The sequence below is a fragment of the Platichthys flesus genome, chromosome 9, assembly GCF_949316205.1.
Source record: "Platichthys flesus chromosome 9, fPlaFle2.1, whole genome shotgun sequence".
In the NCBI taxonomy this organism is placed as follows: domain Eukaryota; kingdom Metazoa; phylum Chordata; class Actinopteri; order Pleuronectiformes; family Pleuronectidae; genus Platichthys; species Platichthys flesus.
Genome location: NC_084953.1, coordinates 7,774,922 through 7,802,219, shown reverse-complemented (window position 1 = coordinate 7,802,219; position 27,298 = coordinate 7,774,922). Strand labels below are relative to the sequence as shown.

At 42.4% G+C, this 27,298-nt stretch overlaps 1 protein-coding gene and 1 long non-coding RNA gene across 3 annotated transcripts; both read left to right on the top strand.

Annotated features, from left to right (window-relative positions):
* Positions 1-57: 57 nt before the first annotated feature.
* Positions 58-1,042, top strand: LOC133960488 (uncharacterized). Its single transcript, XR_009921927.1, has 3 exons — positions 58-149; positions 381-481; positions 884-1,042. It is a non-coding gene; the product is annotated as an uncharacterized LOC133960488 (long non-coding RNA).
* Positions 1,043-4,699: 3,657 nt separating this feature from the next.
* arrdc2 (arrestin domain containing 2) lies at positions 4,700-14,817 on the top strand. Of its 2 annotated transcripts, XM_062395276.1 has the most exons (8): positions 4,700-4,843; positions 5,637-5,891; positions 11,419-11,636; positions 11,743-11,845; positions 11,949-12,205; positions 12,301-12,463; positions 13,006-13,172; positions 13,401-14,817. In XM_062395276.1, the coding sequence occupies exons 2-8, from the start codon at positions 5,642-5,644 to the stop codon at positions 13,452-13,454; spliced, it is 1,212 nt and encodes a 403-aa protein (XP_062251260.1). In that variant the 5' UTR covers positions 4,700-4,843; positions 5,637-5,641; the 3' UTR covers positions 13,455-14,817. The 2 variants fall into 2 exon arrangements, with proteins under 2 accessions (XP_062251260.1, XP_062251259.1); XM_062395275.1 differs by lacking the exons at positions 4,700-4,843; positions 5,637-5,891 and adding an exon at positions 9,522-9,951.
* The last annotated feature ends 12,481 nt before the right edge of the window (positions 14,818-27,298 follow it).

The following is a 27,298-nucleotide window of genomic DNA, read 5'->3' as shown; positions in this document are numbered from 1 at the left end:
TTAGTGCTATCAACACAAGTCTGTGACAGCCACTGTTTTTGTCCCTTCTTTCTTCAGCACTCCTCCTCAGTGATTATCGGTGACCTTGTGAAGACTGTGGAGAGAGAAACAACCCACAGAGCGTCATTCAGCCGGCCCACAGCCTGCAGGTCCGCAGCTTTTCTGCTCCACTGATAAAACTCCAACCATGTGACTCAGTTTTCTTTCAAAGAAAAGCACTCAAGGCTTGGTATCTGGTTGTGCATCTGTCTCAGCCTTTTAACTGATATTTTAGTAATTCAAAGGCTTCAATAACTTAAATTGCAAAGTGGCCTAAAATCAGGTGTTGAATTTATCCCCTTGCAAATGCAATAAAAGCCCTATCTGTGTTTTTGATTAAGGCCACGAGTGGTCAAAGAGCGTTTGAAGATCAACCTTGGAAATACCTCAAAGAACCCTTGGTCCTCTACTTCAAAAGAAACGTACTGTTGTCACAAGCTGGGTGAGTGTTTTCTGCAGCTCTTACTTAAAGTGCAGCTTTGATGCTTAATGGTGAAAATTAATTTGTAGAGTCATGAATAAAATGAAGAGCTACTCCGGGTCTCCAGGGTGGTAAAACAATCCTTACACAAATGACCTCATGTTTCTTTTGCACTGTTTATATTTGAGGTAACTGTACTGAGCTGATATTGTTTAGGGTATTGATTGAGCTGCACATTTTCTTGTATTCCATATGACCTTTGTTTTCTCTCTTAGAAAAACTTTCTTGCAGGGTTTCACCTGAATGACCTTGATCGCTGTGTGTCACTGAATAATGCACATATTTCCTTTTCTCTTACTTTGCTCTACAACCAATCAGACCAAGACTTTATTGTAGTTATAATATACTCTTTTATTTTCTCAGGCGGTCCAGTTGTGCTGAGAAGGGGAAAGAAAACCTCCAGTTCCTTACCCAGTGGAGACACTGATACGAGTCGCAACAGAGAGAGACTGTCGCTCACCACTAATAGAGTCTCCTTCTCCGATGTGAGACAACAGATTTATCCGTTTTATTTGTTTTTTGTGCTGGTAATTAATGTATAAATCAGAAAGTGGCCATATTTCTCTTTAGATATTTAGTTGGTGTGCCACATAGACTGTATGTTAAGATGGAGGATGCATTTACTCCCTCCCACTATCCAGAAATGAAGCCATATATCCCGTATATATGATGCCATCTTGTGCCGATATCATTTTGTCTGCCCAGTAGTAATCTGGGATGCAGCCATGGTATCAAGGTCCCATCGATATGAGTCTTTTGTTCTTTCACAAGTCAGCTGTTTTCATGGCATCAAATAATAAAAAATAAACAGGAGCGATTTATGACCTATACTGCAGCCAAGCCAGCAGGGGGCTACCAAGACGCTTTGGCTTCACTCTCCCATCGTCCTTCTTTATATACAGTCAGTGATGCGGCAGAAACCATATAAGTGATTTCTGATCATGCTGACTGTGTTACTCTTTCAAGCCGACCCCTCCACAGCCTCCAGTGTATGTGCATGGGTCTGACCTGATGACCAAAAGCAACATAGAGTTCAGCCCAGCGCCGACATCAGGCCTGTACTACACAACCACAGCAAAGCATCACTTCGGCAGAAAGGAGGTAGAGCCCGCCCGACCAGCCATCCAGTTCCGGAGCAACATACTGACTGGGCCAGGTGATGGATGTGCGATTGGTCCTGTTGTGTGTATACAGGGAGGTATGTGTAGATATTGAATGTGTGTGATCTGTTTGGTAGAGCCTGTGCCAAACCTCAGCACCACCCAGGCTGACTTTCTCCCTCTGAGGGCCTGTAAACAGACACCTTGTCTGTTATTGCAGCAGGTGAGAGATGACAAAATAAACTCAAACATATTGAATTCTCCGCTCTGTGTAATAGTTGTAATCAGAGATGTGAGAGTTGTTGTAGTGGTAATAATGTCAGTGTACTGTTTATTTGTGTCTTTTCTCACATTAATATGTATATACTAATGATATAATGTTTGTTGTCTGTTAATCAAATAGAGTCACATCAGGTTTCCGCTGGCTGAGCCACACTTCAGCACCACCCACAGTGAAGACTACACAATCAAACCTCTGGTTGTGCAGCAGCCCGGCTGCAGCCACTTCCTCTCTCATATTGTCATGAAGTGACAGGCTCCTGTGGTCTTGCTCCTGACAGAAGATATTTTACTTCAGGTTTTGTAGAAAATGCTGCTGAGATGTGATTTTGCGTTCACAGTAAGACAATAGAAGGAGCAGACACAGTATCATTCTCTGTGATGCCTCTTAATGATTGTGGTACACAGTGAAACACCAATGCAATACCAGTTCAGACATTAAATAAATTCTACAAAGGCTAAATAGTGAATTTTATATTCAAATATATTGTTCTCTTGCCATAAAATAGTCATTATTGTGAAGTTTTGGTTAAATTGTAGGTTTTTCTTGCGACTGGCTGCCAGAAATTTAGATGTAAATGAAAATTATTTTATTTTGTGAGAAAAAGATGTTTTAAAAGTCATAGGGGGCTAACCTCCGTAAAGCCTGAGCCTGTGTTGGGACATGACTTTTTTGGGTTGTGCATGATTGTTATGTTCTCCTGGAGTTTACAGATGAGCTTTGGTGTTGTTCTAAATTATTCACATCTTAGAATTAACTAATTAGGTTTCCATGTTTACAATAAATGCAAATGTAAAATGTTAAATGTAAAACCTTTACCCAGAACAGTACAGGAGCAATCGGAGTGTGACATATTGCAGCAGTGCGCTGGAGCAGCTTTAGCAGTGAGATGGTTTAAAAATAAACTTCAGCACATCCTGTCATATTTAGACCAGGGCCGGGGGGGTCACGGGGGGCATACCTTCAACTCCACTGTCTTACTCCACTCTGTTTAAACTGTCCTGGTCCTCATCCCCTCCTTCAAGCATGATTGACTGCACTTTGTAAAAACAATCCATGTTGTATCAATAACCCAGCCAGGGCACCGAGATGCAGGTTCTGCTGATACAAAAAAAGTTGGCAGGCGAGCTGATGTAAATAAAGTTTGGCAAGTGGAGCTGGAAAGTTCACCGACCAAAGTTCAGATTCAAGTCCAGCTTTAATTTCACGACCTCCCCCATCTGTTGGCAGGGTGACACAAAACTACTGATCTGATTTTCTAGAAACTTCCCCACCCTTCCACTTGAAGGGGCCAAGGAAGAAACCATTAATATGTTGCAGGATAGGGCGTTTTAATACGTTTTTAAAATGTGTTTATTTTTTAAATCATATTTGGGTGACTCGTATCTATGAGTGTGTGCAATTTGCCTACATGTCTCAGTGGAGTGTCATTCTAGTTTATCCTTGAGTTAACCAGGAAGGACAAGAACAAGATGGGCAGGTACTTTTCAAGATAAAGTACAAATGAGTCCAGAAAAAAACAAAGAATCAGACACAAAACAAACACAGATTTGTGGCTAGAAACCAAACACATCAAATGATGGCACTTGTTAAAAGCAGTAGAATAAAACAGAGGACATATATGGTTGTAAATTAATCTCCAGAATAACTGGAGAGTGCTTGTTTTATTCTACTTATTGGCAGTCAAGTCTATCAGGCTTTTTCAGGAGTTTACTAATGAATTAATGAATTAAGATAATTGAGAGATCAATATCTTATTTTGCTGACATGTCTTACATACAATGTGCTATGCTCAAATGTCTGCAACAGAATTATTCAAATTATAAAGGTCACAGTTATGATTTATAAATAGGCCCTTGAGCCAACCTGCTACTCAGTAATATAGAAAGCTTTTAAACGATTAGGTAAATAAAGAATACTATGAATGTTGCACTAAATAATTTTATTGTCTTTAAACTAAAATCTCCAGGTTATCCATGTGTCTTTATATGATCCAGTTTAAATCTTATCGATCTATGTGGGTTACTTTTGCTGATGAAACTGTGTTGTTGCTATTCTTGGCCAGGTCTCTCTTTATGTGCAACAGCTCTTTGATCTCAGTGGGACTAACCTGGTTAGGTAAAGGCTAATAAACAACAAACCTAGAATTCTAGCCTTCAGTAGAGCACATTCCTGCACTTAGATTCAAACAAGTTGCACCAAATTAAACAAACTCATAGATATCAGTTCCCTAATGGTCTCTCAAAGCTTAACAAGGTGCGACATTGTGTGTCCAAGAGAAAAGAAAGACCACCAAGAAATAAAACTATTAACGGTGAAATAATGAGGACACATGTGAGTATTGTGTGAGTCTTTATATCTGAATTAGGCTCTGCTCATCTAGATCCACCAGTACACAATACAAGTTTGAAAGTTGCTGCTTTGGAATCACCTTGTTATTGTGCCTTACTACAGTCTGGCTGGTCTGTTAACACTGTCTCCCTCCCCCTCCCCCTCTTCTTCCTTCTCTTCGTCCCCCTCTTCCTCCTCCTCATCTTCTTCCCCTTCTTCCTCTTTTTCCTCATCTTCAGCATCCTTCTCTTCATCCTCCTTCCTCCTATGCTTCCTCCACTTCCCTCCTCTTCCTCCTATTCTTCCTCCTCCTTCCTCCTCTTCCTCTTCACCCCCTCCTTCCTTACCTCCTCCTACTACCCTTCTTCCTCTTCGTCCTCCTCCTTCTACTCCTCTTCCTCATCTAAAGTGGGCGGGCATGCCTCGCATGTGTTCTGTACCATTGGTGTAACACAGTCGCTTTGTTTATGGGCGGTTAAACCTATAAACGGACGCACTTTTTTAACAGCCTAGGATTCTAAATCGCTACCGTTTATAAAGGCGCTGGTTTCCATTAAGCGTCGCCGGAGTTTGATTTTATTTGCGCTTCTTGAATCCACTTCGCTGCTTCAGGTGAGTTCAGAGACTTGAGACTCACTCAACGCCCACGACAGCCATTTACTAAAGATACGTATTCCCGGTTCTTAGTCCTGATTGGCTGAAGCATGCGCACTTTCGTATATGAAAATGAACGTTAAACACGTTCATGGTGAAAACGATATGATTATAATATTCACATAAAACCATCCACAGTAAGCGGTGCAGCAGGACTACTTTTCCCAACGGAAGAGTCGAGCACGATTACTGTATCAGTGACAAGATGTTGTAATTTGACCTTACGTGTGTATCAATGCGCATTTAATTTGTTTAGGAATCATGACAACATTATAATAATTAAATGTACTGGTGTAAATATTGTGAGTGAACACGTGGTGTGTTGTGAGTCGATGTAAGAGAAAGTGTAGCATTACGTTATTATATGTTATTCAACATTTATAAAACAGAAGAAAACACTTGTAGCTGCAGCCTGCACTGACAGGGCTGGTCCTAACATGTCAGGGGCCCACCCGAGCAGAACCACCCGACCCCACCCTAAAGGTCCCACGAGGAAACAGCTTAAGAATATGTTCAATAAAGTTTCGGTTCCATGGCAAGTGCACAGCGTTTAAGAGCAAACCGGCCAAAATATTTAACGTAAATAAAGGAATTCACATGCATCATTAGTATGTTCTGTGTCCCCTGGTGTCCACTGAAGCCATAAACAAATGACGACACAGTGTGTAGCCCTTCGCGTTATGTTTTTACAGCACCTGAAAACTAGCTCAGTACAATCCTGACACGATCGTCTTCCCGTTGTCTCTCCCAGTAAAGATGCTGGACCCCATCGAGTCTTTCACGCTGGAGCTGGATCGTCCTGACGACGTAGCATACACTGGTGGGGAGGTGGTGTCCGGCCAGGTGGTGCTGGAGCTCTGCAGGGACACCAGGGTGCACGCCATGAAGTTGCTGGGCCACGGGCTGGCCACTGCGCACTGGGTGGAAAACATTTGCATGAACTCCGTCTATTACGACTACACCTCAAAGATCGGCTACTTCAAAGAGAGGCAGCATCTGATCCCAGGTCAGTGGCGAAAGCTGCAGAGGGGTTAAGTCCTCTTAACGCGTGGTATACAGTTGACTCTGTGTTATAGCTGCATTTGTTTGCAAGCAACCACACATCCATCCTGCAGAGTGTAATGTGCATTGATGTAACATTTAAATAATCCAAATATCTGGTATGCAGATATCAGGCAGTTGATTTTAAAGGTAGTCATGAAAAGTTTTAGCTCATTAAATTAAATACTTTGTAATCAAGTGTTTTCAGCGAGCGCGATCAAGTAGGGCCAGTCTGGCTCGGCTGGGAAGCATTGACTGGGGTAACATTAGGCCAAAGGAGACTAGAAATAAACACGTCTATTTAAAATCAGCTTCTTTATAAGGAGGGAAATTCGTATGATGACATTGCTGTCCTTCCCGTACTTTCTCTGAGGCTCTGCCAGATGTTTGTACGGTATTCTTGCGTTCTCTGTGTAAAGTAAAACTGCTGATGTGCTCTGTCATGTGCCAGCTGGTAAAATGAAGCCAGCTGGTCCTAATGTGTTGCATGGAAACTCGGGAGAGAAATCCACCCTGGCTCATGCAGATGTGTTTGCCTGATAACATGATTCCCGCAATCAAACCAAATAACCGCTAGCCCCTAAGTTGTGCTGTGTTTAGGGTGTCACCCTGTAAAGTGTGTTTTTCCCAGACAGCAGGCAGCTTCAAAACAGAGGCAGAGAATATTGGCCATAGTGGCTGAGTAAACAAATTGAAGATAGTGGTTAATATTTGATTAGATGCTCTGTAAACGGTACATTGAGTTTGTTTCTTCAGTCGGGTCAGACTGACAACTATGAATGAACAACAGATGGAAAGACTCTGATCTTTGTTGTTGCTTTTGCAGGATTACATGCAGCCAAACTGGTTTCAAAGAAGTCAAATCTAAAATGTCCTTTAGTACAGTTTATTGTTTCCTGGTCTTTACAGGTGCATCAACTATGCACAGTGTCGAAGGTGCACGGGGGAGCTTTTGTACATTCCGACTAAATCATACACTGAGACTGCAGTAACACATCATCCATTAACTTCAATGCTGTACTTAAGTCCACAAGTATTTCATTTATTAACTATCCATCATTTTCAAATCATTGTTCAGGTTTTAAACTACTGAAAATAACCAGTTCGAGTTTTTTCTCTCTAATGTTACGATAACATGAGATTCAGAAAAGTAAAAGCGTAAATTGAATAAAAAGCATAATAAGGGAAATCTTGGTATTTTGTTTGGCAAATTACTAGTGATGAACATTTTATGACTATATTATAAATAAATATAATGATGTCTGTGTAAAGTCACACACATCATGTAGATCCACATCTGTGTCGACAACCCTCAATAAAGCATCACATGATGATGCACTAAAAATCACACATTTGTATATTTAAAAAATGCAGCGTGTGTTGCTGCGGCAACCAGGAAAACGACACGTGGCTCCCCTCAGGCTCCGCCCTCCTCCACCTTGCTGCCAACTTCTGATGTCCATTCATTTCACAATGAGGTGGCACAATTCCTTCACTGTAAATTAATTATTGTTTTCCACATTCCAACTTGTCATATCACTGTGCAATCTTCTTCAAAGTGGGTTAATATTTGTTTTACAGCATTGTGTACGTTGCAGCTCCTCTGAAAACAAACCGTGGAACACACGCATGTTTACAGCAGTGGCTAACATGTTTTCAGCCATGATTAGGTTGATCATGGCAGTGGCACAGCGGGGGCATATATCAGGCCCATCGTTCAGCGCAGGGCACCACATGTTCTCCGTCTTATCAGAGACCAGGAGGCCTCGGCAGGGTCAGCTGCTGCTCCCTGTCACCACCAGGTGGCGTGCAGAGATTGATTTTTACCCCAGGCCAGAGCTTTAATATATTTTCAATAGAAGCACTTTGAACTTTCTGCCATTATACGCAGACATGCATGTGCTATTATATACAGTTAGTAGAGACCCTAGTATGCGATATCCAGTGAGCCTCATCTAATTGTCTTTTTTCAACTTTGCCCCACATTCACACACACATGTGCTGTAACAGCAGCCTGGTTGTCCTGCAGCTGTGCAACACTGCCTCCACACCGCCAGTTGGTGGCAGTGGATAGCTCACCCCTCATCCCTGGGAACAAAGGAGTAAACAACTTTGTTTTTCTCAGACCAGACTTGATTTGTGCGTGAACGTGTTTGACCCAAATGAAGAGAGAGACTCAACTTAGAGATGAATGTCTAGTTTACAGATTAGCGAAGAGTCAGGAAGTGTTAGAAGTTAGTTCAAGGTTTTGAAAAGACTGCATGGGAGCAATGTTTCATGCATATGATCCAGTTGTAAAAGTTTACTTTGAATAGGGGCTTTTATTTCTGTGCCGCCAGTTTCGTATCGTTATTTCTGAAGATAGTGTGGTGGTTTTTCAGCAGGGGATCTGGTGACCATCCATTGCAATGCTTTTGTGCATAGCTGTGTTTTTTTTCCATGTGTGCGGCAGCCCAGGCGGTGTAAAAGCAGACTCAAAGCAACGCACAAGACTTGAAGTAAACAGCTTTGGTCCAGAGTAAAACTATTTCCCTCTGAGCTGTGCAGGGAGGATCTCTGCCAGACTGAGGCCTGCTCAGTTGGTCTGTTTTCTTCTAGGAACCTGTAACCATCAATCATCATCAGCCCTGCCTGTGTCCTCTCTGTTCTCTCCACACCCAGTCTGCATGTTTATTATGCTGCATTCACACTCAGTCTGGAAATATGGGCGCTGTGAGAAGAGCCTCACCTAAGTGGCTCAGCTCAGACAGTTAATAAGTGTTAAGGAAGTGGGGATTTTACACGTTTAACTTGTCATGAAGAGATTATCAGCTGATAAGGAGTCAAGAGAGGGGTGACTGTATGTGCAATTTGCTTTTAGTTTCATTTTTTGTTATGGTTTCGCTTTATGTTCTGGCATCATGTGGGGGTTTTGCTCTTGGCATATGTTGGGACATGTTCTGAGGTTCCTGTAATTGTGGTCTCTTCCTCCACCAAGAGGGTTACCTGTAAAGGTGATAAACAAGGTTTGATTTGGTAATGACGGATTTTTTTCTGCTTTCTTTAATGATTCTTTAAATATAAATACACCATAAAAAAACAACACAAACTGGGAGTAGTTTCAATTAACCAGATGGTTGACGGTTCAAGGTATAACAAGTTTGTATCAAGCCATTTCTGATAAACTATAACCAAATTGAACATTTTCAAATCACACGGGGGGGGGGGGGGGTGACAGTAGCTTGAACAACAACTTGAGAAACTCTGTCTTTTCCAACTACATTGATCTCAAAACTTTACAGCCCATTCAAAGTAAAAGATATTTACACCAAACCACCAGCAAAATGGAAAAAACCCTATGGTGAGGGTAAATCCATATTGTGTATTTGTAACATCTGATCAAGCAGTGGGGCAATGATGCATGTGTTTCAATTCAGACTTAAATTTCTGTTGCATTGAGATGCAACAGTGAATGAGAGAATGGTAAAACTTTCTTGTTTTCACCCTGAAAGGTGAATTTTACGTGCCCCCGGTAGAGCGCCTGAACGCAGCACTTCTAGCCTTCAAACCTCTCCTGAGGCCTTACATAATAAATGCACGAAGCCCCGCCCACTACTGGAGGCTTAAAATTGGGCTGCGGACCTGGGAGAGCTCAACACTCCGATCTTTAACAGGAGAAGCGAACACATCTGGACACTTTAACGCACTGAGAAAGGGAAGAGGTGAAGAAGAGAAACTTCTCCTGCAAATAAAAACAAACAAAACCAGAAGAATGATTTTCGACAAGTTGAAAAAGTTGGACATCGTGTTCGACTCCCCGGAGCTGGACTGTCCCCCGGTGTTCAGCAGCGGGGACGTGGTGTCGGGCCGGGTGGTGCTGGAGCTCAGCGGGGACAGCAAGCTGGACTCCCTGAAGCTCCACGCCGAGGGCTTCGCCAAAGTGCACTGGACCGAGTCCCGGTCCGCGGGCTCAAGTACAGCCTACACGCAGAACTACAGCGACGAGGTGGAGTACCTGAACCGCAGGGAGGTGCTGCTGCAGGCAGGTCAGTCCAGGGGACGGGACGGGACGGGGGGCATCCTCTGCACGGAGGGGACACACACACAAACAAGTTCTTTCGCTAGAGCCAGTGGAACAGTACTGGAAGTGTCTGATTTGACTGGGGACCCCTGACCAGTTGTCTGGTTACTGTGGATCGTGTGTTTTCATGGTTTATTGTGGTAGTTAAACTGGTTTTTGGGCTATTAAAAGGGTTGTTTATAATCTTCTGTGTAAAGTTAACCGATTCTCAGTGAATGAAACAGAAGTCAAACATGCTGGTTTTATTGTTTTTTTCAAGGCATGTTTATTTTCTAGTTAAACTTCCCACATCCTGTCATCTATTGACGTGATTCCTTTTGCTTTGGTTCTCTTTGTTATTCTCTTCTGCCATTTGAGAAGTTTGGTTGTTGATCACTCCTTGATATGGAAGTATTTAAAAAGCTCACTGTACAGGAGGAAACCTAAACCCTGCTCCAGCAGCTGTCCACACATGTTACTGGGAAATATCCGTTGAAAGGAAAGAGTCCTGATATCAGACTTTCTCCTCAGTCAAAGAAAATCCTGAGTTGTTTTTCTCCAGCGACACTGGAGACCCAGCCTCTGGTTTCTGTCTCCATTCATTGGGCGCTGGGTTGTTTTGGTTTGCAGTGCACACAGGAAACGCACAGCCGGGCCTCTGTCAATCTTTATGATGTTTTTCCTGCTTCGTTTGTCTTTTTGGACACTATGCATGAACAAATGATTTAAATACACACAATATAATGTGTGTTAGTTTGTGGTGCTAACACGTTTTGGAGGTCTTCCTGGTGGAAAAACAAGTTCCCAATAAAGAACTTGACCCATTTAGAGGATTTGACAGTGACCGAATTGTAATTTGAATAAAATTGAAGCTTGCAGTTCACAAAGGGACGAAAACACACCGAGTCTTTTAAACGCAAACACGTGTTGCTGGACCTGTGCAGCAAGAGAGGGAGAAAAAAACCCCGAGCAGTTGAGACGGGCTGCGATACAGCGCGAGGAAAACCATGTTCTCGCGCAGCACAATGGAGCAAGACCCGCCCCTCAGAGCGAGCACACAGAGGCCATGTGATTGCAGAGAAAAGCAGAGAGATTTCTCTTTCGCCAAAAGTCATGCTCAAGTGATCTATTCATACTCATCCAGTCGACTTGATCTAAATCGATTTCCAAACAATAGCAGTCTTTAAAAAGAGTTTTTATCTGGACTTTACCTCCAGGCATTTGCTTCCTTTCTTGTGCTGTATGAATTCCCTTACACGGAATCAGATGAGTAAAGATTAAGAAACCTAATTTCGCTGTGCTGGATTTTTTTTTTTTAGTACTTATTGCTCTGTGTCCTGACATTAACTTGGCATCAACAAGAAGAGGCCGGTCCTCGAGGGGTTGAAGTCCTGTTGTCCTAGAATGCAAATTGCTGAATGTGTTTTTTCTTTTTATTCCCTCTCCCCCTCAGATAACGGTGATGTAACTGTCCTTCCCGCCGGCAGACATGAATATCCATTCAGCTTCCAGCTGCCAGAGGAGACGCTGGTCACCTCCTTCGAAGGGAAACATGGCAGCATACGCTACTGGGTCAAAGTGAAGCTGCACAGGCCGTGGGCCGCTGTCAGGAAGCTCAAGAAGGAGTTCACTGTCATTGAGCCCATTGACATCAACACACCAGCCTTCCTGGTGAGCATCTCAGCCCTCGCTGTTCATCAATGTTTCTTTGCACCCCCCTCGTTGTTTTCTGGGCGTTTCGGAGGCACTTGCTCATTGGGTCTCATCCTTCCTCTAGGCTCCACAGGCTGGAACGAGGGAGAAGATGGCCCGGGCATGGTATCGCAACTTTGGACAAGTGTTGGTGACGGCAAAGATCGACCGCAAAGGCTACACACCAGGTAAGAGTCCAGCACCTGAACCGACACCCTTTTATAAAAATGTTTCTCGCTGTCCAGATTCAAATTAAATCTCCAAATTCTAATAAATTCCTCCTCTGCGCAGGTGAGGTGATACCCGTCTTCGCGGAGTTCGACAACTCTACCTCCAGGTCAATTGTGCCCAAGGCCTACATCACTCAGACACAGACGTTCATCGCCCGCGGCACCATGAAACAGAAGCACTCGGTGGTGGCCACGTTGTCCGGCGACATTGTTGGAGCCAAGTGCCGGGAAACCTGGCACGGACGCGCCATCAAAATCCCTCCTGTGGGGCCCTCCATCCTGCAGTGCCGCATCATCAAAGTGGAGTACATGCTCAAGGTGAGCCGAGTCAACAGTGACTGTCAAGCGCCTGTGTTCCCTCTTGCTAGTCCCGTGGCTGGATCCAACAGTTCTCTGCGTTTCCTTCCTCACAGGTGTGTGTCGATGTTCCCGGAACGTCGAAGCTGTGTCTGGAGCTGCCGCTGGTCATCGGCACCATCCCGCTCCATCCCTTCGGCAGTCGGACCTCCAGCGTCAGCAGCCAGTACAGCGTCCACCTGGAGTGGCTGCGAATGGCCATCCCAGAGCAGCCTGAGCGTAAGTGTCTGACGTTGTTTGAATATGTGTGGAGCTAAATGTGCAAACTCCATTTTTCTTACTTCTTGGATTTAAATGAGGCAGGGACTTCTGCCACCATTCTCTTCTTGTTTCTATTGTGTTTAGCAAGCACAGGATTATAAATTGGCTTTTTCTCCCTCACTTGGCTGAACATTTAGTGCTCAGACCGGCCCAACAAACCCATGATGCTCTTAATGGGCTTTTCTCACCATTTTAATAATGTATAAACAGTTTCAAGAGATATTTTCCCTTTACCAACCTCTAAGAGATTGTGATCCTGTTCTTATTTAGATTTTTATGACCCCTCCACTGCCAAAGCAGCACTGGGTCAGATGGCAACATGCAAAACAAACACAGGGTTCGATTCAGCAGAGAATCATGCTGGATCAAATCTGTGCTTGTTAGTGCAAGAAGCAGTAAATGTTATTGGTCTCTCGAGCGTTTTAACTGCACCGATGATGACTCGGCAGCTTTGTGTTTGGACCAGTGGATTTAACTGTCTTCCCCCTTTCCCCCTGCAGCTCCTCCAGATTACAGCTCTGTGGTGACAGAGGAGGAGGCCGAGCAGTGCAACAACAACAACACGGTGGTCTCGGAGACGGCGGACGACCTGAGTGGGATCCTGGAGCGCCCCCTCATGGCTTTTCTCCAAGAGTTTCGCTTCCGACCTCCGCCAGTGTACTGCGAGGTGAGTCACCAGATGCTTGGAACCACAGCCCCCCCCCCCCCCCCCCCCTCACCCACAGGAAACGTTTGATTAGCACACACATGAGCTTACAGGGATTTTAATGGTGCAGATACAAAAACATCCTTTACAGCAGTTTTCCCTGAAAAATAATCTCTTGAGCTCGCAGCTGAATGTTCAACAGTATTTTCATGAAAATGAATCTTAATTGGATATTTTTTCTGCCTGTAGATTGACCCCAACCCTCAGCCCATCAACATGAGACGTCGCTGCATGACGTGTTGAACCATGAGCTCCGCCTGAAGGTCAAGCGACTGAAATTAATGAAATGAATCAAGAGATTTGTCTTCGCCTGGATTACTTCTCTCTGACAGAGAGAGGGAAGTGATCGGTACCTGGTCCCACCAAGCGTTGCGGCGGTGGACCCGGGGGTTCCTCGGAGACGTCAGGAGAGAAGGAGCTCACAGGGACCTGGCTGTCGGTGGAGGAGCTGCCACTTTGTTTCCAGTCCATAAAGTAAAGTGGACGCTTTCCTGGTCTGCCGATATGGTCGCAAAGCAACTCCTCCACATCGGTTCCTGTTCTCCCCCAAGTGATTTTTTTTGTTTTGGCTCAAGACAAAGTGAGCTGCAAATACCTCCCAATCAACGATTCCCTCATGTGTTGAGATTTGAGATTCAAGGGACATTTTTTTTTGGGGGGGGGGGAGATCACTTGATATTTGTCCGGTGCAGAGTTGCAGTTGCAAGAGATGTTGAAAAAAAAAAAAATCGCTCTTGAGAAGTTGACTAAGTGTCAAAGAAGTGCAATTATTGTCTTCAGCATCCACTCCCCTCTGCCTGGTTACACACTAGACTTTAACAACCACATGGCTATCTATGCATTGTGTGACCGGCCGGCAGTGGGCCTGTGATGAATTCTACTCTTTTTTTAAGCTCATACTGTATCTGAAGGTGTCACGGTGGAGAGACGATGGCGTATTCTATGCATGCAGGTAACAATGTGTAAAAGGGAAATTAACCTACGTATGCCTTTACTATCTGCAGCAGGAGATTGCATGGGAGTTTCAGGGAGTTGTTCTCTCCTAGCGTTGAGTAGAACCTAATGTTTTCTGAAAGAACTTAGAACAAAAATGGTTTGGACTGTATGCGTAGTGTTGTGTAAATGCAAAGGCTCAAGTAGCTCCAGTGTCAAGTAGCTGTGGTTGTCGGCGTTAGCACAGTTAAATAAAAAAAAGTAGGAAAAGCAGTTGTGTGTGTGTGGGAAGCTGCACAAGGCTCAAAGATTAGCTCTCAGCTGCTAAACCAAAGAACAAGACCTCTGAGCCGTGAGGCCTGAAGCATAGACGGGAGCCAGATGCCTCGGTGCTCCGTCAGGCTCATGCACGGTGCTACGCCCGGCGCTCAAGTGGAGCCTTAAGCTGGAGATGCCACTGAAGCGCATGGACAAAAGAACATTCCAAATAGACTCGAGGATTATGTTTTTCTCCTCAACTTCCAAAAAAACTGGTCTTCGGGGGTCAGCTGTGTGACTTCCTTGGCACGCACTGAAAAAAACGAATGTATTTTTTATACAAATGCAGTTGTTGATGTGTAATCTTGCCAAAGTTTTGTAATTGTTTTTTCTAATAAAAACTCTTTTTAATGGATGTTTGTCTCCGGTGTTTCCTTGGGACCTCGGCTGGTATGTAAGCTGTGCACTTTGTTAGGGAAACAGTGGAGGGACGCTGTCTGGCTTGTTGCGTGCCAGTGGATTGGTACATCATGTTCACTGGTGTGAGTCAAAACTATAATAATGCCAAGGGCAACCCTCACTGGAGATATGAGCTGCAGTCGATGGACCAAAGCTATAATTACAGACATAAGTGGTGTCTGCGACAGCTTCAATATTGTGTTACCGAAGTAGTCCGGTTTTTCTGGGTGTCTGTCGCTCTATCAAAAAAAACAGAAACTAAAAGTTAACACTTCAAATCAACACTAATTTAACTGTTGCATCAGTGGATCCCCTTGTGGGGGTCATGACATGATCTCCATGAACCCAATCAAATTTCAAACCTTCACAGATGACATAACTAAGCCATAATTGTTTTGTAAAATTTAACATAAAACCATACAAAAATACACACACTTTTATCTGCAATTTCCCTTGAGGTGATTATGACCGATAACTCATAGCATCAACTGCAGCAGGTGGACTCACAGCAACACAATATACATTACAACATGTCAGCCCTGTGTTACATTAAGTCCAGCAGATGCATGGATCCAGATGTCAGCTGTTTTCTGCCACTTGTAAACATGTCACACGTGAACTAACTGGCAGTGAATTGTACACAATGTTAAATAAAGCTAAACATGGTTTAGGGACAGGTGGAAGAAGTTTTTGATTGGTGGAAGAAACTGGCTCAAAGCAGAAGTGTGAATTCACTCAAATCTCATATCAAGAGAACACTTTCCTTAAATTAGTACTGAAATGATTAGATGGGTCCTTGATAATTCAATCTTCAACATATCTAATAAGCATTTATTTAAGCCAAACTAGCAGATTCTGTGGGTAAGGTTCTTTTATGTGAGGATTTGCTGCTTATCTCCTGACTATGACAATGATAACAGTAATAGTAACTATGTTATGGTTCATTCACAAGAGAGATGATAAGAAATAAGATTAAGTTAATGTTATATAAAGTTCATTTTGTTCATTTTGTAAACAGAGAGAAACACAAGAAACACTTGAAGCTTGTCAAAGGTCTTGTAAGGATAAAATGAAGTTTAAATTTTAACTTCAACTTAATGAACCGATGTTTAGGTGCAAATCAAAGTGTCGGCTCTGCTCCTCAGACAGAACTTCCTGTATTATATGCAGCATAATTCATATATTAGTCGGGGACTGAATTGAACATGAATCACCCTGAAGCTTGACCACACTGAACCTGTGTGTTTATTATGATGTGAGACGTTAGGCAAGATGTTTAATTACTTTGTTTTCCACCAGGTCTAGTGACTTTTATGCGTCACTGGTAATTGATTCATCAGGGTTCATCCCAGTGAGTCATTCAACCTTTGAGATATTTTCATTTCTTATTTTCTACCGCTGTCAAACCTGCCTGTCTGGTTATAGTGTTTGGATTTATTGCTTGAATATTCAGTTTGTTATACAGATACTGTATTATACACTGTGTTTGAGTGAGAATCTATCAGCCTGTAACAAGGGGCTGCATGCAGACTATATATGGAAAAGTGACATTACTTTACACAGGCCTGCTATTTCATAGAGGAGGTCATGTTTTCACCCCTGTCTGTTTGTTTGCTGGTTTGTACGTTTGTTTGTTTTAAAGCTACCAAAAGAAACTTGGTGAAATGATGTTGAATGGGTCATGAAAGAATGACCTTCTAGTGAAATGATACTGCCGTTAGATTTCCATCTAACTCACATAATTCATTAATTGTTTAGTTGAATTTAATCTGAACCACAAAAACATTCCACAGAATTCATGTGAACGGTTCCATAATCAGATTTCATCAAAAACACACAATAGCTACATTTACTTTGTCCTATTTGCAGCTGCAACTATAATTATATTGGGATAATTTAGTTTGATAATCATGTTATAACCAACATAACTAGAAGACTTTTAACATTTGAGTTACTGGTCACACTTTTTTTAAAATGCTGATGTCCTATTTTGGAAGGAACCCCCCCCCCCCCCCCCCCCCCTCTGCGTTCACACAATGTAACCTACTTACCTCCGGTCTAGCCTTGAGGTGTCTTGTGACCCAGTTGTAAGGTGGATGTGCACAACAGGTCTGTTTGAGCACCTGTTCTCTTGACCTGACATAAATAGAAGACAATATCTGAGCCTTAATTCAGAGAGGGATATTTATTTTTTAATATTAAATCAAAATGTAGAAACCATCAGTCCTTTATATTATATTTAATCCGGACAACAAATAGCATCTTTAGGCATATTCAGATAGTCCACTCTGGGATGTTTCCAAGAAATCGGAGCATCCCGTTTTAAATAACGTGACAAAAAGACGGTTTCACCAACACCATTTCCTCTGAACTCCTTTTTTCAGTGTTAAACCAAGTTAACACAGTCACATGACCTAAATAAAGATAGTCAGCATACTAAGTTATTTGTATAGCACCTTTCATACAAGAAATGCAGTTCAAAGGGCTTTACATGAAATTTGGATAAAAACAAAAACATGTAAGTCATATAAGAGAACAGATCAAAGAAACATAAGGACCTGTTAAAGTGGTTAAAAGAAAAGCAAATTAAAATAAATAAATAATAAAATAATAATGTTTTTTGCCTTCTAAAAATCTTTTGGAAAAGTTGAAACTAGTGCAGCGCCAAAGTATCCGCCGATAACTTGGAAACACGCTATACGGCTACAAGAGTATAAGTGAGGTTGGGCCCAGAGTCACTGTTCATGATAAAGGAGTTGGATGGGGTTAAAACCAGCCCTCTGTACAGCTCCTTCTACCGGAACAAAGTCCAAAAACATTTCTTTATGGAACGGGACATTGTCAGGCTGAAACAGGGATGGAAAGCCGCAATAAGTATGTAAATGGAGAAGTACAAAACTGCATCGTCTTGAAGTTGTTGTGCTTTAAAGCAAGTTCTTTGGGTGGAGGATTAGCTGGTTGTAGGTCAGGAGGGCATTTTCAACAGGGACTTGCAGGAATCCTGCAGCTGTCCTTTGGGAAAATACTGTGCAGTGACTTGAAAATCCAGTCAGGAGAGAAGATCCAGTCGTGTGAGTAAGTAGGTCGTTCCAGGGTTCTTGTCCAGACATTTTTGACAGGTTCCTGAACACCTCGGTTGATCACGCCACCCACACAGTCACACACACAAACACACAAACACATAGAAACACCCAGGGCTTCACTCGGGTTTTGACCCCAGCCAAACAAGTGCTGGCAAATCACATCGTACCACATCATCACGGACCAATCGGCAGAACATGCTGTAGACTTAATGACCACGTATCGAGTTTCAGACACAAGACTAACAGCCCCGACAAGTCAGAGAAGTGTGTACTCTTTTTTAAACATGGCTTTTCTGATGGGACACTTTGGTGAGGCAGTGCAATCAAGTGGATGAGGGGGTTTTCACAGAAAAAGAGGAAGCTTCTGCAGATCGCATCTGTTGCAAGGACGTCAAACTATGTTCCTGTTTGTGAGGAATGAGCACAATCTGAAAAAAAACAACCAGCTGTCAGTCAAGCTGGTTGTTGCAGACTCATCATATTCTCGGAGACTGTGTTATTCATCAAGTTCTATCTCTTGATCCACGGTAATTGAACAAGATCATTAATGACTTAGTCAGATTTCCTCCTGGCAACCTTGACGGTCGCTCAGTCGTGTCCAGACGTGGTCTGTTTGGTGTTTAGTTTGATCCAGAGAAGAAACAAGTGAGAGTGATGCCAAATGTGACCTGAGAAGACTTCTTTGAGACTTAACACATAGGAAGATTTGCCAGTCAGCTCATTCACTGTGGGGGAATTTGGTATCCTTGATTAGCGTCCTTGATTTTCTGACTGTTTGCCAACTACAGTGTCTTGAAATAGTAATACTATAAGTGCATCACAGATAATTGATAAACAGTCAGTACATACCAACCTATCCAGTGAGACATTACATTGATTATAATGAAATATATTAAAAGACCAATACTGCATATTAAAGATAAAAGGGCATCTTGGCAGTATTTAATAATGTATTAGTAGAACTTGAAGATAGGTACAGTAATACACATATGTGCATTTTATCTTTTCAGTGGAGAAACCTACACACCAGGCCAAAGTACACTTACACACGTTCTTCTCTTTTATCTTTGAGCTTTTATTCATTATACTTCTTTTTTTTCTAAGACGTCTGCCCACATTACAAAGGGATCACAGAGGGAAATCTGTGGCAGACAAACCAAACCAAAACAGAGCTGCTTCCTGTCAGCGCCGAGGACACATCGTCGGTTCTGAGAGACATCATAAAGCTTTGCTGTGCTCCCTGTTGGACGAAAATGCAGGAAAAATGTTTTTGCAGATGTGTCCATGGCCAAATATGTTTTGTCTCTGGGGACGAAGAATTGACATCAGTCTCTGTTCTGTCTCTACAGCTTTAAAGTTTTTTCTTTTTCTCATCAGAAGGACGTTTATAGCCAACCAGCTCCATCTTCTACAAATGATGTATCTATGACAATTGCTAACTCGATAATGGCAATGTTCTATTTCAATTACTGAAGCACTATATTGGTGTTGCAGTTTAACTCTATGGACATTTAGTTTGTGATCAAGATATGAAAACTGTGGTAAAAACCAAAAATATGTATTGTATGTATTAATAAACCAGGATTTTTGATGAAAAGCAGCAGATATGTTTTGGAAAATGTTGATTTCAATACAAGCAGCATTTCAGTTTGATGCAGTAAAGTGATGTTTAACTAATCAGTTACATACGATACAATTAGTCAATTAACCAAACAGGTTTCCAAATATTTGAAGATGGACTGCATTTGATCAAGAACTAACTAATAAGTAATAATACTGAAGATGCTGTCCTCCTGTAAAAAACAACTCCATAGGTCATTTTAATGTCAACAACATATAGCGATTGCTTAAGACAGTGTCAGTCAAATGTCAGAACCAAGTAAAGCTACTGGGGTGGATGTGGACGATTCAACAACACATTTGATTTCAACACTGGGGACCAGTATCCACCTCCAGTTCAAACCAGTTTTTTTTTTAATTTCTCCTTAAGGTGTTGAGGATTTAGTGGCAACTAGTCGAGCATTTTGTGAGGATGATTTTGGGCATAGATCTTACGGAGTGAGGACATTTTTGGAAAGTGAGGACAATTTGTCTGGTGGTGGTGGTAGTGGTGCTGGGCTGGGGGATGGGGGGGACTGGGGGCCAGGGGTCAGCTTCCAGGTCCCCTCCCTCTCCGAGGCTTCATGGAAATCAGTGTAAGTTTAGAGGACTGACAGAGCACTGCGCAGCAAACTGCTCCCCAGAATATTCTGGAAGGGGTTTGTTTACGTCTGGCCCCTCCCCCGGTTGAAATTCAGGGTTTCCACCAAATCTATTAGTTGCTTTGTTCGGTTTATAATCTGCCTCCCTTTGTTTCAGGCCTGTGCGATGCTCTTTGTTTGTGAATCCCCGTTGGCACAATGAAGGCTCCACACAGAGCCCAAGAAGCATGACGTGATGAATTCTAACAAACAGAAATCAATCTTCAGTATCTCGAGGCACCATCACCACGAGTCCCAGATTAGGAGACATCATAAAAATCCGAAAAAGTGATGACCTCCGAACCTGTGATCTCTGAAATAACCACCTGCCGAGCTTTTGACAGTGATGTTTGGAGCTGGTGCCATCGCTCAGTTTACCAGCCCTTGGAAAGAGAGTCGGTTAATTCAGCGTCTGTCTTCAGCACTGTTGTTCTATACGAGGGAAGATGTTCAGTTTATTTCCTTGTGGTTGTGGCGTGCAGTCGTCAATGGGCTGAATGAAAGCACTAGAGCTTGAGCTCAGATTCAGGCCTGTGCTTCCCCAGATGTAATTTGCACACACACCTTCTCACATTCATCAAATTAGACCACTTGTAATAGTGATGTGTCTATAATGCAGTATATCTATATCTTACACTGGATTAACTGTGATATTTTAGCAAATTTTTAGGATCCTTGAGATGAATTGTTGATATTTTATATTGTGTCATTGACAGAAAACATTGCAGCTCGATGAAAACCGTGTGTCCTCGTGTCAACTTTATGTTTTCAGGTTTGTGTCAATGCAAGAGTCAGATGGAGAAGTTCTTCAATCCATACGCAGGCATTTAACCTTATAATTCATCTAATCACAATTTATTTATGTACGATCAAAATATCTTAGAATTCAAGCTTATATTTTCAGTGTCTGGTGTCTTGTGTGGCACTTTTAAGCTGCATCAATAAAACGTGTGTGGCTTCAGATTGCTAAGGGTGGGACTGTTGGTTCAAGAACACAGTGAACTGGTTGGATAGTGGAATATTCCCTGTGTGCTGCGTGTGTTAAAGCCATATGTTAGCTATTTCCCCTGGCATGCGACGGTGCACGTGGCCAGGTTGTTTTGTTGAAGGAGCTGGCCGCCTGCCAGCAGCGAGAAGGTTTCTCCTCCATGGTGGGACAAACATGAAGGCAGCGCTCAGGAATGTATTTTTCTTGGAAAGAGCGTAAGATTAGCACACACTGAAACCCGCCTCGAGCTTCAGAGCAGCCAAATAATATCTGGGGTAAGCTGCTGAGACGAGTGCGTTTGGACTTGAACGTATTGCCCAATCACCTCCCTTCCAGGCCCAAAAGAACACTATGTCCCGCGAAAGCAAAACAAGTCGGATGTAAAGTCTCTTGACAGCAGGAAAATGTTGTCGTCCGATATCCTGGGAAGAAGGTTTGAGATAAATACAGAACTTTAAATCCAATGACTCCTTTCGCAGTATGTTATTCTGCCTGCAAAGGTAAAGTTGCTCATTTCAACACCACAGCACATTGTAGGTACTTTACATTACACATATTTCAGTTTCGATTTCAAGAAGCTGGAACCAAACAGAAGTGCAGAGGATCTTTGCCTCAACATGTTAAAAAAAACAAGTAGTGGACAGTAACTCTGATGCAGTCGTCCCAGTGTGAGGTGTTTGATCTGCTCATATTTAAACAGCAGCTGCATAACACAACAAAGTATTTGATCACATTTACACTGATCTCTCTCTTCTACCAAAAACATATGATCAGTTGGGGAAGTATGATGCTTTGTTGAAATCACTTCACAGTATATGAAGTAATGAAAACAACAACAGCTTGACCTCGAGCCACTTCACCCTTAGAGTAAATCCTGTATGTTGACTTAGCAATGTGATAACACTGATGAGACACACACTGTATAAATATTTTGCAGTTTAACTAGAGTAAATAATAAAAATGTGTTTTTTCCAGTACTGTTCCAATTCAGTTCTATTTGGTTGACCTTTACTTTAATGTTCCGTTTTATTGATTTGCTTCACATACCTCATGCACTCTGAATCAACCTTTGTGTTGGAAGTGCAGAACAAATGAAGTTGCTGTGCCGTGCTTCGGTCTTTCTGCTTAGAAGGAAAACATCACCCATGTCAATAAATTCCTTCTTTATCTCCTAGTTTTGCATATTTCCACTGAACGTGTGGTTCAAATCAGTTTAACCAGGTCTCTGTCTCTGTGACCCTTTGACCTCCTTACCTCCATCATCCTGTATCGCTGATCTATTGAAAGAAGGACAGTCACTCACTGCACTGCTGCCTGCCGCCAGTGGTTCAGGATAAGGGTGTCAGCCGAACGCCTGAAATGTAAATGTTATTGTGAGTGTAATTTGATTCGGCTTGTCTCTGACTTGTTGTTGCCCCGCGGGCTCCTTGTTGGGAGTGATGTGATCTGCTGAGGGGAGGTTTGTAACTCCCTGCAGAGCTAGGCGGTGGGCGTTGGTTGAGACAAGAGGGGTCGATACTGGGCTGCCCTGCCTGCAGCAACAAGAGCTGATGGAAAACAGGGTTGTGCAGAAAAACATCAGAAACCTTATGTAAGGGGGGGGGGGGGGGGCTGAATTATGTTATTTACTCTTAACTCTCTCAAATGTTTGCTTTGAGGAGACACTGGGGTTATTGTGGCGTTGTTGTCATATGCTTCTAGAGGTCAGTGTCATCCACGTCCGGTCTCTTCAAGGCACTTTTTATTTATCATATCCAGATCAAAGCGGCCGAGTGAGGAAGTCAGTAGGACTGTTACGTTAAAAAACAAGCAAGAAGGTTTTCAGTGTCTTTCTCCACGGTCCTCCAGCTTCCTCAGTCCAAGGACGTGATCGGGGTTAGGTTAACTGGAGACTCTGAAGTGCTGATGTCTGTGTGCACAGTACAATATGCTCACAGCTCAGCAGCAGCATTCACCCGAACAAAGACAACAACATCCCAGCGTGGAAAATTGTTTGTTTGAAGAAAATATGTCAAGAAGATGTCTGAACTTCTGTGGTATTGGAGAAAAACAATTCTCTCACATGAAATGTTGTCCTGTCTTATGATAACAGCATCAAAGCCTGAAAAACTAATAAATAAACACATGTAAGTGGGATTTATCACACTGTAACGTTTACACTTATCAGAGACAAGTGGTTATTACTGTACCAGTTAACAACTGTAACTTAAATCCATGGGTGCAGACCGACAAATAATGAATGGTTCAAACATAATTGCAATAAAAATGTAGAATACATAGTTAACGAATATATATAATTAATCAATATTTCAAGTATCGTCCCAGCTGCATTCAAACACACACTACATTCTAGTGTGTATAAACTCTTCAGCAGGAGAACTGCTGCTCAGCCCACTCTCTCCTGTTCATAACATCCTGTTCACTTCGGTGTCCCACACAGGTCAAATTGTTATCAACTGTATTTGTTTATTCTTTTGTATTCCACCAGTTGCATCATTTACACAACACGTCCCGGCGAGCGAACACATAAACTATCTCTCTGTGGGTTTTTTAATCATGTTCACTTCTCACAGCTAATCCTCTCATGGCCGTCCCTCGGGAGGAAGGGCCGTCCTGGGCTCTGACGTCAGGCTCTATGGGCAAGTAAACAAAGACTAATCGAGGGAAGAGCTCCGATGTAAACAGAGTTGTTGTTACTGTCAATAGGACGCAGACGAAGATATAAACACAGGCTGGGGTCAAGTTTGGAGCTTGGAGAAAAGGAGAAGAATGGGAGCGAGAGAATGACATTTCGTTTTGGGTTTCTTCTGCTAGTGTGAGGAGAATGGCCTTCACCAGGATTCAAGATCAAATGCATCAGTCAAGTTGTCTTTCAAATCTTAATTGTTTGCATTATATATTGTTATGTTGTCATTAACGTGAATGTAAAGTAAAAATTAATACAACCTAAGGAGGCATTTTCCCAATTCATCTTGGTGTTGAGGTGATAATCGGCTCGTGAAATGTTAAACATCATATTGCCTAATTACAACAACCCGGTTTGATGGAATCATGGGAGATGATCAAAGCATTTAGAGCTGAATATAGATCTCTCGGATCAGCTGACCTAACTTTCTACACACTTTTAAAATAACAATACCTTTCCATTTGCCTCATCTTCCAGTCCCATGATCCTAATGCACAGACATGCAATTTTCTACACAATGATAATTTTATTGACTATGGCTTTCCTTTGCACATGCTTCCTATGGATTAGGATAAGTAAGATCTATAATTACCGGTGTAGATGTCTCAGGATTCGGTTTTGTGTGGACTATGCACTTCTTTACTTTGACCGACAAAGTCAAAGTAAAGAAGTGCTCTCTTGAACAGATAAGAGAAACTGATTCTGTTTTACACACATGCATCAACACTTTAAGCAACAAACATATATATTTCTGATGTGTCTTTTTTCTATATCTCTAGTTTTAATCCCAAATGATGTCTTTTTATTTCATCCTTTCCCACAGACAACTTGTTTTTCTCAGCAGCTATGACCTGAAGCAGGTTCATAACAGAAAAGAAAGTTCTCAGTTCATATTTAATCTTCTTCGAAGATGAGCAACACTCCATTCCTTTGTCTTTTTTTGTCTACTTAAAAAAAAATCACATGTTGATAATATCCTTCACCGAACTCAGTGTTGGTTTTCTTTTCTCCAGAGCTAGATTCCTGAAATTGAATTTGCTTGAGGTGACAAACATAAAGTTCTGAGGCTCAAGGCTACAACATCAACTTTATCTGAGCGTCAGGAACCTGCACAAATCTGTTTCATAACAGTGTGTGTTTCATATGTTCCCACAGGCAGTGTTGGTATGTGCAGCTCCAGGAGACCAGAGCACAGGGGTGGTGCTGGGCTTCTCCCATTGGCTCATGTGGGATGACGAGGGGTGAGGGAGGGGGCACCGAGGTTGGTGGTTGCGTCCCTGAGTCCAGTCTCAGTATTTACATGTGCACGTGAAGCTGTGCACAGCCTCGCGTGAGCTCCAGTAAAGGACAGTGAGGAAACGTTTACTGTGTCAGTGTAAAGATGTGCAGAAAAGCAGTGGGAGGTTCAGTGAGCAGACGCCTCAACACATTCACAATGCTGATTTATTGAGACTTTTATTAAGACTCCATTCGCACGGTAACTAGAAGTTTCCCAGTCCTGCCTTTCATGTGACTCAGGTCTGTGTGAATATCTGCACAGAGACTCACTGTTTCCGTCGCTCTTTGAATAAATGGAAGATCGAGGTGTGAATCCAGCCTCTGTTCATGCCAGTCGCTGGAAGCTACAGAAAGAGACTTTTATCAAAGAAACATTTTAACTTCAAAGTCTGCAGCTTTCCTGCCCTCTGGGTCCCGATGGTTAGAAGTTCCATACAAATGTCCAATTCACTCATTATGCAAATTGATTTTAAGTTGTTTTCCTAATAACATCTGGGCATAGAAACCAAATTAATCTTTATGTTTTTATGTGTAGAAATTTACAGGACTTACAAGATTACAGAGTGATTATCATCTTATCTACATCATACAACTAAACAGAGACTGTGGGGATGTAATAACTTTATTAATCTTTAACTGGGATAGGGACATGACCCACTAACCTTAACATTTTAATGTTGGCTATACCTAATCACAGGAGGGGGGGTGTTGTGCCTCCTTAACCGAATGCAAGACATTCCAACTGAATCCATCAGTCCAGTAGCTGATAACAGAGCACTCAGAATATACAGTAGTAGTGAATCCAAACATAATTTGAAAGCTGAAGAGGGACCATATACAATAAGAAACTTTAAATATAAAAATATACAGGTCCTAGTATTGAGCCCTGAGGGTCTCCATGCTTAAAAAAAACTGAGAAAAAAGATCTTCAGGTTGTTGAATAGAATAAAGCTGATAAGATGGAACCAGAGATGTCAAAACACTGCTGGCTGTGGTTCTTTGGAGTGCTTACAGATCCAAAGCAACAGTCACACTGTAACAAAGGAAAGAAGAAGCATTTATTGATTCATTCGCCCTTTTAAAAAAACAGGTTTTCAGGGCATATCCCAGGTCCATTCGTTTTTAAATCCTCAAGATTTGCATAGGATGATAGCAGCTGTTTGTGTGTGCATTGTTTCAAAGCTGGACCATGGTTTGTTATTAGAGGAAAAAACTGTCACTGTAGCCTGCCCCTGTCAGAGAGTCACTGTTACATAACTCCATTACTGTAAAGGACGTAGACTCCAATAAGTCAGTTTCTCTGACCTTGATGTTTATATGCACTATCTCAGGTGCTTTCCATACTGTGGGGATGTGCTGGTTGTAAACCTCGGCTTCAAAGCTATAAAGGTGACTGGTGTGTGAAATTGAAACAGCCTGAGGGAGATAAAGAAAAAGAAAATAGAGGATTTAAATGGTCCCTCCAGCCCTTTCGTGCCCTGAACTAAAATATGTCCTGTGTTATTTCATCGTTTTCAAACAACACACTCACGCTTTATGTTTAGTCTTTTGGATGAACAGACAACGTGCCGTCTGTGACCAAACGCTGACTTTCAGTGGCGGCTTCAACACGTGAGTTTTATTGTTCGTTGTACATGTCGTCCTCTTCTCTAACCACAGCTTCTCTCAGCAAGAGGAAGTAAACACACAGCTTCACAAAGTCAACTGAGAAGGAGGGGTCATGTGCTGCTGAAGACAGAGAGAGTTTAGACAAATATCTTATCCGTCTTTTCTTTTCATCCATGATCATACAGATATTTACAGAAAGGTTTTTTTTTACTCTCACACAAGCTGCAACTATTAATTTTATAACATGTTAATGTGCACGGGTCAAGTAAAAGGAGTGTTATTGTGTCATTCAGACAGAAAATACGTCCTCACAGAGACATTATTCTTTGTCCTGTATATAAAGATGGACGTTGCAAGAGTTCACAAAACTGAAGCCAAATAATCTTGATCCTCCCCCCCTGGTGGGGGGCTGCAGTATGGTTCCTTTAGGCCCCACCTCCTTCATGTGAGCAGATGGGACACGGACCACACTGAAAAGTCAACTGACACGTTAGATGTCATTTTAGGTTGTTCTTATCGCACCGATTTTTCCTTTAAATTTGGTTCTAATAAGA